Raw genomic sequence first — 14794 nt, 5'->3', positions numbered from 1 at the left:
AAATAAAGAGGGTTCTTCAGCTGCTCATGGCTAAACCAAAGAACCTTTATTGTTTCGTGTGTACGGGTGTAGACTTCTGCTCAACATGATGTGAAAGACAAAAATGTGTTTGAGGACAATCAGGAGAAAATTTCTCCTTCTGTTCTGAGTCTTACTTTGTGTCTGAGGGTCCAGGTTCATTACTGAAGTTTGGAGGAGACTCTTTGGACCAGTCGCTCTTCATGGACACACAGCTGGATCCTGGAGACTCGGCTCTCTGTCGGTTGGGCTGAACTCTGCAAACACAAACATGTTTGATTCTGATTCACAGACAACGGTCAGATTCTGGGTTAGTGTCAGTGAACCATCATGAACTCTGAATGCAGTGTGCCCCCCTCCTCTTACTTTGAGTCTGAGGGTCCAGGTTCATGACTGAAGTTTGGAGGCTTTCCTTTGGACTGGTCGCTCTTAATGGAAACACAGCTGAATGCTCGAGACTCTTCTTCCTCCACATCACTCATCGTCTCCGGTCTAAGAAGTGAACCAGGAATAACAGAGACACCGTGGACATCACGAAGGTCAGTACAGACGACATGACATCTGTTCTTCCTCAACGAAACATTCAAATTATGTTTATATTTAGATTCTAGAATATTCTGGTCGATTAAACATCTGAAAACTAAAAGAAGTCATAAACCCCAACAGTCTAGATCTTTAAATGTTTTATAATCTTAATATAAATGTATTTTTACATCATGCAGTCGAGTATTTTCTTCACCTTGTGTGTTCATCTGTTGAATCTGACTGAGAGACTCTAACAGTTTAAACACAGACTGGCCCCAACAGTTAGCTTTTAACCTCAGGACTAAACAGAAACAAACCTGATCCTGGACCAGCTCTACCTGAAAACACACAAACTACATGATGCAACATGTGGTGACGTGATCTCTCGTTGCACGCTGTTTGCATACGAAATCAATGAAGAAGAAACAGACCACAGAATTCTTCTTCTTCGCCTTCTTCTTCTCGGTGATCAGATACAAACAGAACACATTTTATTGACAGGAAATGAAGCCGAGTGTGAGAGACAGATCATGACAGGAAATGGTGGGGACCAGCAGGGGTGGGTCTACAGCAGTGAAGGGGGCGGGGCTCACACACTGTAAAAAATGACAAAAGCCACAAAGAAGAAAATTAAAGAAGAGAATCATATTTCAAATAAACTACAAATGAAATAGTTTGATAGTAGAAAAACATTTGACCTCTGTTATCACTCGCACAGACTACGTCCAGGTTTTAGACAGTCTGCGGGGACGTCACAGAGACTACGTCCAGGTTTTAGACAGTTCAGTCTGAACAACGTGGACAGGAGACACATCTGTCCTCTGGACTGTGCTCTCTTATTGGCTCGTAGATCTGAGGTCTGTGTTCAAACAGTGAATGATTGACAGCAGTGTGTGTGTGTGTGTGTGTTAGAGGTTAGATCTAGTTGTCTGTCAATGCTCGTACTCAAATAGTTCCTTCTCTCTACTCACTGGATCGTCTTCTCTCTCCCAGTAACAGACAGGTCCGGTGAACCTTCATATTTGAGGTAGGAAACATGTTTGTTAATGTGTTTGTGTCTGAGCTTTAAAGTGACTCTCAGCCTGAAATTGTCTGTTGTGATTCACTCTTTAGCACTGGCATACCGTGGCTTTCAGAATAAAAGCTGAACACAGAGTGAGGACGACTTGCATTCAGAGTCAGAGACAGAATAATGGACACAAACAGGACATGTTGGACCTGAGGACGTCTTCATGTCTGTTTGAGCTGAATACAGAATCATCTGTAGATGTTGAATATTTCTCAGATATGTTTGAATCATTGTCTGTTGGACGAGTTTGGACTGAAAACATGTTGATGTTTGAATGTAACTCACTTTATTATTTAAACTCCAAAAGATGAACTTTTATTTTGAAAAATATTTTGGACAACATCTGGACAACACTAGATATTACTTACATAACACCTGAAGAACACCTAGAAAAACACATGGACATTTGATGGACAAGTGATGGACAAGCGTCCAAGCTAAAACAATAAAATATCTGGTTACTGACTCAGTGGAACAACTTTTGTCTGGTTGGCTCTGGTTTGGTGACGGTTGACGAGAAACAAAGAAGGTACGACCCGAACTGAGGAGGAGGAGCGATGGGAGGAACAGTGTGTAAGGAGGAGGTGAAGGAGAAGAGGAGGAGTGTGGAAAGGGAGGACAGTCTGACATCAGTGGACAGAATCCGTCAATTCGCTGTCAAACAGTTTGGATTTAATGTCCTGAGTCTGGCTCGCCGGGGGCTGAAGGTAGGAGACGACGAGCACTCACTGCTAACACTAACTCTACAAGATCTGTTAGGAACCTGGTCTCTGTTGAACCTGGTCTCTGTTGAACCTGGTCTCTGTTAGGAACCTTCATGGTCTACACACTTATGAGAGTCACTTCCTGTTAGCGACTGACCCGTGCTGTGTCACTTTGACCTTAAGTTGTTTTCTGTTTCTTGCACTTCCTTCCTGCAGGTGGCCCCAGATGAGTTGTGGGAGCTGGTGGAGTTGGAGAAGCTGAATTTGTCTCTCAACAGTCTGAAGGTTCTTCCTCCTCAGCTGGGTCTGCTCTCCAACTTGGTGGTCCTCAACTTGTGGGGCAACCAGATAAAACATCCTGCTGACACCAATGAATGAAAGAAATGAACTGCGGTGAACAGTTTGGATGAGATGAATTCTATGACTTCTTTATTCCAAACGTTGGTTTCTCCAGTTTGATTGTCTGATGGATGGTTTATCATCTGTCACTGTTTAAAGTCCTTTTCAGAAGGAGACTCGGAGACCTTTCATGATATGCAGTCCTCACAATTAAGACACTTGTCTGAGATATGTGGATCAGCTCATGTTCCTCACACTCAGTCATGTCTGTTATGTTAAAACTTAAACTACAGTCTGTAGGACTGGAGGAGTCGAGTCACAGTGGTGGGTTGTTTTTACTCAGGTACTGTGTTTGAGTACAAATTTGAAGTGCTTGTAGTTTAATTCACTGTTTCCATTTGATCGTACTTTATATTGTACTGCATCTTATTCTCCTCCTCCTCTTCCCCTTCCCCCAGCAGCTGCTCGGTCTCCTGGATATATAAAGGTTATAATTCCCCCTCTAATCCACCAGGATCCAGTTTCGGTCCTCTCTTCACCTTCCTCGTCCCTCCTTCAACCTTCAGTGTAACTCAGAAACTGTACAACGTACAAAAATGTAAAGTACTGCTTGCGCTCCCTACAGGCGGTGGGGTTAATTATCATACAGCATTACATTTAGTCATCTTGTGCAAACCATCCAGAAAACTTTGAAAAGTCTCAAGTCTGACACAATCTCACTTCTGAAGTCAGTGTGTCACCAAATGAAGCAAACTGAGTTCACTACCAGGATCTTTTTGTTTAATCACATCACTCACATGGTTAACAGCATCCAATCATACGCTTTCTCTCTTCTGACAGCACTGGAGCGGAGTGCTTCCTGTGTGATACAGTCTATGAGTGGCTGTGAGGGCTTCTGAAGTCATCTCTGTTAACAGTCAGGTTAATATTGTCAACCTCCTCAAACAATCTGAGCGTGTCTGAACTGTGGTCAGCAGTGCCTCCTTCACAATAAGATGAAAGCGCCACAGATCAGACACATTTCAAAATAAAACAGAATATATAATAATATAACAACCACCAGAAGGAGTGTTTATATTATACCTGTGTGTTGTTTGCAGCTCAGCAGCTTACCAGCAGAGATTGGACAGCTGAGAAGACTCAGAGTTTTATTCGCCTACAGAAACAGACTAACTGAAGTTCCTGAAGAGCTGGGAGACTGTACACAACTGGAGGTACTGTGAATACTGCTGGAAGTACTTCTACTATAGGTCTAAATACTACTTCTGCTTTCATTTCAAACTGAACCCAGAGACTCCACCTGGTGAGGAGGGGTAGCCTTGTTGGGTGGGTTTACCTGGTGAGACAGAGTGACCTCCTTGAATGATTAACTACAGACTAGACTACAAAGGTGTGGTGAAGTCCACCATCACTCCACAAGTTTGTAATCTTCAGTTTCCACTGATGCTGACTCAGGTGACGTCACTCGATGACATTATTCAGACTTCACACAGTGATGCTAAATGATTATTCCACTTTAAAAAAATGAACAGCAGAACTTCCCAACACCTGGGAACATACTTGTGGATTGGATGAGGAGGATCCAATATAATTTCAACCATCCAGGATTTAACAGCATCAGGGCAGTTCAGATCCAGTTCCAGGTATATCACATTATCATCTGCATAACAGTGAAAGTTGTATTTCTTAAAATGCCTGAAGTACTCCACAAGAGTTATCAAATGTAACAGAATAAAACATGAAGCGTAGTTTCTTCATTCTTATTCTGTCTAACAGTGTTTCTGTCTCTTAGGTGCTGAGTTTGGCCAACAACCAGTTGTCCTCACTGCCTGCCTCTCTGTCCAACCTCACCAGACTGAGGAAGCTCAACCTCAGTCATAACCACATTGCTCATATCCCAGGCTGTGTTTACAACATGAAGGCTCTGGTACGTTCACATCAGTCATAGGCTGCACCAAATACATCAAGTCCATGTCCTGCTTATACTCTGCCAGAACTTCATAAAGAGCCCCTGTCTGACCTTTACAATGATGATAATCACTCCTACTTAACTCAGTGATTTCAAGTGTGATAGCAGGCCGTATTTGTACTTCTGTTTTCTACCAACATGACAAATGTCTTCAGTCAGTCACCTCCTGTGTTCCTACAGGTGTTCCTCCATCTGGCCTGTAACCATCTGGAGAACTTGGCAGAGAACATTCAGGCTCTGGTGGAGCTCATGATCCTCATTGTGGAGGGAAACAGTCTCCACTCTCTGCCTAAGGCCCTCTGCTGCCTCATCAGGTAACCCCTCCCCGTCGGGTAGGTACCCCTCCTTTCCAGGTAGCCCCTCCATTTGATGAGTTGTTTGATTGTGTCCAGGTTGGAGTTGTTGAATCTGGATTTTAACGACATTAAGGATGTACCACAGGTAAAGTGTGTTTGACATTTCACAAGGTGCAAATCAACCACAGTAACTGTTCAAATGATGATGATGATAATGATGATGATGTGTTCAGGAGCTGCACCAGTTGTCCCGGCTGGAGAAGTTGGCGTGCCATCCTCTAGATAAAGGACTTCACATTGTCCACAACCCGCTGATGAAGCCTGTGAAGGAGGTGCTGGAGGGGGGGCTCAGCGCCCTCTTCAACTACCTAAGAGCTGTGTAGAGGTGGAGGTGGGGCATGTTTACTACCTGAGAACCAGAGAGTCACTGGTTTAAGACTTCACTGTGTACTTTAGATTTCCTTTCAAGGTGTCCACATACATTTGGCCATTTAGGGAAGTGTAAAAAAAATTGTTTCCAAAAAAAGTTGCACAAAGAGAACTTATCAAATGTTAAACAGATAAATTTCATTGTTTTTGTAAAATGTAAGAACTTTTGACTCGTCAGACCACAGGACAGTTTTCCACTTCACCTCAGTCCATCTTAAACGAGCTCAGGCCCCCTTAAACGAGCTCAGTCCATCTTAAATGAGCTTAGGCCCCCTTAAACGAGCTCAGTCCATCTTAAACGAGCTCAGTCCACCTTAAATAAGCTGTCCTCAGTGTGCTGATGTTGTCCTCAGTGTCTTCAGTCCACCTTAAATAAGCTGTCCTCAGTGTGCTGATGTTGTCCCCAGTGTCTTCAGTCCACCTTAAATAAGCTGTCCTCAGTGTGTTGATGTTGTCCTCAGTGTCTTCAGTCCACCTTAAACAAGCTGTCCTCAGTGTGCTGATGTTGTCCTCAGTGTCTTCAGTCCACCTTAAATAAGCTGTCCTCAGTGTGCTGATGTTGTCCTCAGTGTCTTCAGTCCACCTTAAATAAGCTGTCCTCAGTGTGCTGATGTTGTCCTCAGTGTCTTCAGTCCACCTTAAACAAGCTGTCCTCAGTGTGCTGATGTTGTCCTCAGTGTCTTCAGTCCACCTTAAACAAGCTGTCCTCAGTGTGCTGATGTTGTCCTCAGTGTCTTCAGTCCACCTTAAACAAGCTGTCCTCAGTGTGCTGATGTTGTCCTCAGTGTCTTCAGTCCACCTTAAACAAGCTGTCCTCAGTGTGCTGATGTTGTCCTCAGTGTCTTCAGTCCACCTTAAACAAGCTGTCCTCAGTGTGCTGATGTTGTCCTCAGTGTCTTCAGTCCACCTTAAACAAGCTGTCCTCAGTGTGCTGATGTTGTCCTCAGTGTCTTCAGTCCACCTTAAACAAGCTGTCCTCAGTGTGCTGATGTTGTCCTCAGTGTCTTCAGTCCACCTTAAACAAGCTGTCCTCAGTGTGCTGATGTTGTCCTCAGTGTCTTCAGTCCACCTTAAACAAGCTGTCCTCAGTGTGCTGATGTTGTCCTCAGTGTCTTCAGTCCACCTTAAACAAGCTGTCCTCAGTGTGCTGATGTTGTCCTCAGTGTCTTCAGTCCATGCAGTGATGTCCACCACAGAGTCCTGTCTGTGTTTGATGCTGTCTGCAGGCCTGAACATCACCGACACACATGATTGGTTCTCAGCCTGGTCCCTTGTTACAGAGCTTTCTTCTGATTGGCTGAATCTTTGAATGATGTGATGAAGTGTAGACGATGAAATCCACAGATTCTTTGTAATTTTACGTTGATTATTCTGAAATCTTTTGATCAGGACTTCTTTCAGCGCTGTAGGAGTTTGTGTGCTCCTCCTCGTGGTACAGAGGAGGTCATGTGACTCTGGTGACCGCTGACGTTCCTCCTGGATCCACAGTCTTCACTTACATGTTCCATCTGTGTTTGTCATCATGATGCGTTCATACTGTGACTGCTGGTCTGTTCAGGCTCCATGCTGACTTCTTCTTTATGTGACCGAGGCTGTGTGTTTTAATAAACTGACTGGCTGGTGCTGAGTGGGCGCAGTAGTGTGAGTGTGTCTGTTGTTCGTCAGTTCATCCTGCAGGTGGCGGCACAGAGCAACACATCGTCCTGAATGAAGCACTTTGTTTGAACACACACAGCAGCTGACGCCATTTAAAGACACACACTCATTAAAGTGAGGAAATATCTGCAGGAAACATTCCGTGAAACATTCACTGAACATGGCTTCACTCTGTCTCCTGACAAAGAAATTCACCTGAACAGGAAGTCTTTAAATTCATGCATGACCTTTAGGTGACATGAGGGGTATGCAACATGAAGACGATGAATTAAAGTGTGCAAAGTCTGTCTGTCTCTGACCAGCAGGTGGCAGCATCGACCCGCCCAGAGCTCCACGTACCGGTTCAACACAAACACATGGAATCAGCAAGACACACCAAGACACACAAGAGACATCGAAGACACACGAGACAACGAAGACACACATGGACACACCAAGACACACGAGACAGCGAAGACACACACGGGACAGCGAAGACACACAAGAGACAGCGAAGACACACGAGACAGCGAAGACACACACGAGACAACGAAGACACACGAGACAGCGAAGACACACACAAGACAGCGAAGACACACAAGACAGCGAACAACGAAGACACACGAGACAGCAAAGACACACACAAGACAGCGAAGACACACACGAGACAACGAAGACAGACACGAGACAGCGAAGACACACAAGAGATAACGAAGACACACACGAGACAGCGAAGACACACACACGAGACAGCGAAGACACACACGAGACAGCGAAGACACACGAGACAGGGAAGACACACACGAGACAGGGAAGACACACGAGACAGGGAAGACACACGAGAGACAGCGAAGACACACGAGACAGCGAAGACAAAAGTAAAGAAGAGAATATTGAAAGATTCCCTGTGTTTAAAGATGAAAGTTTCACATGATCAATGTGATTCATCAAACATGAAGGTGATGAGTGATTTTAAACTTTTCTCTCCGTGTCTCTCTCTCTCTGTGTCTCTCTCTCCGTGTCTCTCTCTCTCTGTCTCTCTCTCTCTCTCGTGCCCCCCGAACGTCTCTTGCCCCCTGTGACGTCAGCGCCTGCTCGGTAAACGGAGCCTCTCTCTCTCTCTCTCTCTCTCTCTCTCTCTCTCTCTCTCCGGTCTGAAGAGAAACGGAGGAACAAGAAACCGGAGAGACCGACACCCACAAACCGGTCCGAGAGTGTGCGTGTCTGTCTCTCCGCCTGTCTGTGTGTCTGTCTGAGCGACAGACAGGAAACAGAAGAAGGAGAAGAAAGAGAAGAAGGAGAAGAAGGAGAAGAAAGAGAAGAAGGAGAAGAAGTGCGCTCGGAGTTGCTCGGTAGTTTTCCCTCGCGCTCCGGAGGGTCTCGTGTGAACATGGAGTGGACCGGAACTTTGCTGCTGTCCGCGGCTCTCGCGCTGCTTTCACTGGGACTAACGGGCGCGCGGGCGGACACCTTCAAAGGTAAGAGGGCACACCGGGGACCGGGGACCGGGTTTATGGGGGGGAGGGAGCGGGCACAGGAGAGGGGAAGGAGAGGGGGAGCGCGGCGTGAACATGGGAGGGAGTTGTTTCTGTGTGTCGGCATCCAAGTTTCCAGCTGGAAAATCTCCTCCCTGCTCTACCTCCCTTCTCCTCCTTCTCCTCCTCCTCCTCCTTCTCTTCCTCCCCTTCGCCTCCTTCTTCCTCCCCTCTCCTCCCTCCTCTACCTCCCTTCTCCTCCTCCCTTTTCTCCTCCTCCCTCTTCCTCCCCTTTTCCTCCTTCTCCTCCTCTTTCTCTTTTCTTTCAGTTTTCAGCTGATCTCAGACCAGAAAAACTTTTAGAAAACAAAAACTGCGTCAAACCACAGAGAAGGCAAAGTACTCAAATACAAATACTGCACATACATACAGTACATGCTGTGAGTATACTATGAGTATACTGTGGGTACATGCTGTGAGTATACTATGAGTATACTGTGAGTGTACTGTGAGTATACTATGAGTATACTGGGAGTACATGCTGTGATTATACTATGAGTGTACTGTGAGTATACTGTGAGTATACTATGAGTATACTGTGAGTACATGCTGTGAGTATACTATGAGTATATTGTGAGTGTACTGTGAGTATACTGTGAGTATACTATGAGTATACTGGGAGTACGTGCTGTGAGTATACTGTGAGTGTACTGTGAGTATACTATGAGTGTACTGTGAGTACATGCTGTGAGTATACTATGAGTGTACTGTGAGTGTACTGTGAGTATACTATGAGTATACTGTGAGTACATGCTGTGAGTATACTGTGAGTACATGCTGTGAGTGTACTGTGAGTGTACTGTGAGTATACTGTGAGTACATGCTGTGAGTACAGTGAGTACACTGTGAGTATACGCTATGAGTACATTCTGTGAGTACATGCTGTGAGTATACTATGAGTATACTGTGAGTGTACTGTGAGTATACTATGAGTATACTGTGAGTACATGCTGTGAGTACATGCTGTGAGTACATGCTGTGAGTATACTGTGAGTTCATGCTGTGAGTATACTGTGAGTACATGCTGTGAGTGTACTGTGAGTATACTGTGAGTACATGCTGTGAGTGTACTGTGAGTATACTGTGAGTGTACTGTGAGTATACTATGAGTATACTGTGAGTACATGCTGTGAGTATACTGTGAGTGTACTGTGAGTATACTATGAGTATGCTGTGAGTACATGCTGTGAGTGTACTGTGAGTATACTATGAGTACATGCTGTGAGTATACTGTGAGTACATGCTGTGAGTACTGTGAGTACACTGTGAGTATACGCTGTGAGTACATTCTGTGAGTACATGCTGTGAGTATACTATGAGTACATGCTGTGAGTACAGTGAGTACACTGTGAGTATACGCTGTGAGTACATTCTGTGAGTACATGCTGTGAGTATACTATGAGTATACTGTGAGTACATGCTGTGAGTACAGTGAGTATACTGTGAGTGTACTGTGAGTATACTATGAGTATACTGTGAGTACATGCTGTGAGTATACTGTGAGTATACTGTGAGTGTACTGTGAGTACATGCTGTGAGTATACTGTGAGTATACTGTGAGTGTACTGTGAGTATACTATGAGTATACTGTGAGTACATGCTGTGAGTATACTGTGAGTAAATGCTGTGAGTACAGTGAGTACACTGTGAGTATACGCTGTGAGTACATTCTGTGAGTACATGCTGTGAGTACAGTGAGTACACTGTGAGTATACTGTGAGTACATGCTGTGAGTACAGTGTGTACATGCTGTGAGTACAGTGTGTACACTGTGAGTATACTGTGAATACATGCTGTGAGTACAGTGTGTACACTGTGAGTATATGCTGTGAGTACATTCTGTGAGTACATGCTGTGAGTACAGTGAGTACACTGTGAGTATACACTGTGAGTACATTCTGTGAGTACAGTGAGTACACTGTGAGTACATTCTGTGAGTACATGCTGTGAGTATTGAGTTGTACTTGAATATGTGATGTTTTTTGCTGTAGTGTTGATGTCGCTCTGCTGTGTGACGCTCAGACGTCAGTCAAGCTGCATTTCATTGGTCGATGTTGAAGTCTGTTTGAATTGTCGCTGACACATTGTGGTGGATCAGACTCGTCATTGGTTCGTCTGCACGACAGAGAAGAACCAACGAGTATAAACATGGAGGTCAGAGTAAAATCAATAAAACCTTCATCACGTCATCAGCAGGCCACACACTGACACTTCAAACACAGAAAATAACCAACAGCTTCACTGCAGACTAATACTTTACTACATATATGTACCGCGTCTTATGTGTACTTGTACCTCGTCTCATGTGTATTTGTTGATCAATATATGGATATTGATCTAAAATAGATGGAGGTTATTTAATGAGTGTAATTGTGGTTATGTGGTTTAATGTCTCCGTCAGACAGTGGGAACTCAGACATCACAGACTCACTGCATTGAGCAGCAGACATGCAGTGTATGTGTGTACTAGTACTGCAGCTGCAGTACTACGATAGGGTTCTGCTGAGGCCTGTGAGTTCTCTGGAGAACCTGCTGTGTTCCGGTTTTGGTTCTGTGTTTGGTTCTGCTGATTGCTGGTTCCTACATTGTGGTGATGATGGCGTTGATGGTCATGATGATGATGATGATGATGATGATGATGATGAAGATGAAGATCAGTCAGCTGTTGTTCCTCTGCTCACCTGATGGGGGCAGCAGTCAACACCCTCCCATCTCTATAGAGTGAAGCTTGATCTCCCCGATGTCCTCGCCCTCTGCTTCAAACATGTGATATCTATGATCTATATGATTGATTATCTATATTATAGATATTAGCTCTAGTGTAGTGGTTTAGAGTCTCTGTGTCCTCAATCAATCAATCAATTAGATGATCAACAGAAACACTGGTGAGGTGGATAGTGAATCAAGCTCCTCTTCACCAGCAAAGGTAACTCTGGATATTACCTGGCATTTTTTACTCCATGTCACATAGAGTCAACACGGAGTCAACATGGAGCCAACATAGAGTCAACATGGAGTGAACATGGAGTCAACATGGAGCCAACACGGAGTCAACACGGAGTCAACACGGAGTCAGCACAGAGTCAGCACGGAGCCAATATGGAGTCAACACGGAGTCAACACGGAGTCAACACGGAGTCAGCACGGAGCCAGCACGGAGCCAGCACTGAGCCAACATGGAGCCAACATAGAGTCAACATGGAGTCAACATGGAGCCAGCATGGAGCCAACACGGAGTCAACACGGAGTCAACACGGAGTCAGCACGGAGTCAACATGGAGTCAACACGGAGCCAATACGGAGTCAACACGGAGTCAACACGGAGTCAGCATAGAGTCAACACGGAGTCAACACGGAGCCAACACGGAGCCAACACGGAGTCAACATGGAGTCAACACGGAGTCAACATGGAGTCAACACGGAGCCAATACGGAGTCAACACGGAGTCAACACGGAGTCAGCATAGAGTCAGCATAGAGTCAACACGGAGTCAACACGGAGTCAACGCGGAGTCAGCATAGAGCCAGCATAGAGTCAACACGGAGTCAACACGGAGCCAACATGGAGCCAACATGGAGTCAACACGGAGTCAACACGGAGTCAGCATGGAGCCAACACGGAGCCAACACGGAGCCAACACGGAGTCAACACGGAGTCAACACGGAGCCAACACGGAGTCAACATGGAGTCAACATGGAGCCAACATGGAGTCAACAATTTGTTCCCTGTGACGTGATGTCAGTGTTGGAGGGCAGGAGGCTGATTTTCATGTAAACTATTTAGCAACAAAGCAATTAAGGAACCTCTGACACTAATTAGGAATTTGTTTACTGTGCGTGTGTGTGTGTGTGTGCGTGTGTTTCTTTCTTGCTGTCATCATATTTACTCGTTTATTCAGGGAAACATGGACCGTTTGGACGGGTTGGATCTGATCTGCAGAGCTGAAGGCAGCAAATGTACTGCAGGAAACCTCTTATAGATTATAGATAATATATAGATTACAGATCATGTAGATTATCCACCATATAAATTATAGATTATATAGCTCATTCAGCTAATGGCTAATGACACTGCCCATGTGTGACCTCAGAGACTGAACCAGGTGAACCAGGTGAACCAGGTGAACCATATTTTGTGTCTCTCGGCTGATTTCAAAGACTGAACGAGGATCAGGAGCTGTTGAACTTTGACTTTCTTTATCACAGTCTGTCTGCAGCCTGAGGGTGTGTTGGATTTCTTCTCCTGTCTGTCCCTCTCTGCTGCACATATGGAGGGCCGTGGGGGCACATTGTGTGTGTGTGTGTGTGTGTGTGTGTGTGTGTGTGAAGCAGCAGAGAATGAAATTAAACTCTCCATGGTCTGGGTCCAAGATGGCTGCCACGCCCTAATAACCGCGGTGATGGAGCAAAGCTAATGAGTGTGGCCATCTTTGGGGTAGACCACGAGTCCACCTTAAAGACAACTTAAAAGACCACCTTAAAGTCCACTTTCATTCATTTGTTCATATTTCAACATCTTCGGCTCTTGTCTGTAAAACAATCAATCGCTGAGCAAATAAAATAATTATTAGATTGATACAAACACTAAGAATCCATTTGACAGACTAAGAAAACTAAAGGTTCAAGATTTTATGTTTTGGCTTCACTTTGTGGTTGTTTTGTGTCTTTGTGGTGGTTTTGTGTCTTTGTGGCGGTTTTGTGTCTTTGTGGTGGTTTTGTGGGTTTAAAAACAGATAAAAACAGCACAACGACGCACAACTGAAACAAAGAGAGAGGTGTCTGTAATTAGAGCACTGCTGTTAACTCAGCAACACACACACACACACACACACACACACACACACACACACACACACACACACACACACACACACACAGAGGCCTTGATGACCTGGTGTGTCCAGGTTCAGGGCTGTCGCTGATTCAGGACTTTACCTTTTCCTCCTGAGTGTGTGTTACTGTGAGTGTGTGTGTTCAGGTGCAGTCAGCTCTTTGTTCTGTCTCGTCAGGGTTTTAATGAAGCTCACAGATTAAACACACACACTGTGAAGTCAGGTGTGTGTGTTATAGTGTGCGTGTTACAGTGTGTGTGTGTGTGTGTGTGTGTGTGTGTGTGTGTTGAGGGTCCTTAGTGAGTTAATTATATCTCCTCAAACTCTTCTTTGTCTTCTCATCCTCTTTCTGTGTGTGTGTGTGTGTGTGTGTGGTTGTGTGTGTGTGTGTGTGATGATCATATGGCTTTATGTTCTTGCTGCTTCTTAAGATAATTTAACTTCTACACACACACTAACCTGTAACAGTGTTACCGTTCTCAGGCCAGCTGATTGGGCAGGAAGTGTTTAAAAGTGAAACCAAACGTGTCAACTCAGTGACTCTGTATCATATAGCAACTATCATAACAACAACAACAATTATCATAACAAGAGATACTTTATTATTAATCCCTCAACAGGGAAATTCTTTTTTCACTCAGTTTATTTTTACATGCATTTTAACCACGAACACACATACAAGGGCTCATAGACACCAACAACAATCATAAGAATGACAAGCGCTATCATAACAACAGCGACAACAACTATTATAACAACAACTATCATAACAACAACTATAACACCAACAACTATCATAACAACAACTATAACACTAACAACAACAATCATAACAACAACTATAACACTAACAACAACAATCATAACAACAACAACAACTATCCTTTTATTTTTGTGTTTAATAAACAATAATGAGAGACATGAAAATTGATTATTATTATTAGAATTTGAATTTTTCTTGTAACCATAAATATATATATTTCCTCAAAAATATAATATATATTAAGTTTGAGAGCTGCTGAACAGGCAGGAAACATCTTAACACAGATTACTGTGATAAAACACACACACACGTACACACACACACACACACACACACGTACACGCACATTAATCTCTCATTAGTGCAGTCTTCAAGTCTTTGTCTTCAAACAATAATCTTATGAATATGATCGGGGATTAGGGCCACAACACAGATCAGAATGGACAGGGATTAAACACACACACACACACACACACACACACACACACACACACACACACACACACACACAGATTGTTCAGACTTAACTTAATTATTATTATATACCTTCAAAAGTGACATATAGTTTTACAGTGAAACACTGTTATTTTACTGATTTTAACTTAATGAGCTGCCTGTTTAATTACAGATCGTTACTGTCATTTTACATGAATTTCTCTGTAATTTAAGAAAGCATACATT

General features: G+C 44.1%; 2 protein-coding genes across 11 annotated transcripts in view; both read left to right on the top strand.

The window, feature by feature from the left end:
* The first annotated feature begins 453 nt into the window (after positions 1–453).
* On the top strand, positions 454–5686 carry LOC104939373 (leucine-rich repeat-containing protein 30). Its single transcript, XM_010755904.3, has 9 exons — positions 454–557; positions 1537–1570; positions 1657–2319; positions 2533–2676; positions 3756–3869; positions 4448–4582; positions 4805–4938; positions 5017–5065; positions 5154–5686. The coding sequence occupies exons 3-9, from the start codon at positions 2170–2172 to the stop codon at positions 5301–5303; spliced, it is 876 nt and encodes a 291-aa protein (XP_010754206.2). The 5' UTR covers positions 454–557; positions 1537–1570; positions 1657–2169; the 3' UTR covers positions 5304–5686.
* A 2348-nt stretch (positions 5687–8034) lies between these two features.
* Positions 8035–14794, top strand: part of LOC104934961 (receptor-type tyrosine-protein phosphatase mu) — an 81702-nt gene continuing 74942 nt past the window's right edge. For 2 of the 10 annotated variants that reach the window (XM_027281376.1, XM_027281373.1), the window contains exon 1: positions 8038–8462. In XM_027281376.1, the coding sequence (XP_027137177.1) occupies positions 8375–8462 (88 nt within the window). In that variant the 5' untranslated portion in view covers positions 8038–8374. Of the gene's footprint in view, positions 8463–14794 lie in introns of all 10 variants that reach the window. The other 8 variants (XM_027281372.1, XM_027281374.1, XM_027281375.1 and 5 more) reach the window with 8 other exon arrangements.

The sequence above is a fragment of the Larimichthys crocea genome, chromosome VIII, assembly GCF_000972845.2.
Source record: "Larimichthys crocea isolate SSNF chromosome VIII, L_crocea_2.0, whole genome shotgun sequence".
NCBI classification, from domain to species: domain Eukaryota; kingdom Metazoa; phylum Chordata; class Actinopteri; family Sciaenidae; genus Larimichthys; species Larimichthys crocea.
The sequence above is the reverse complement of the archived record's forward strand: the minus strand, read 5'-3'. Positions and strand labels throughout refer to the sequence as shown.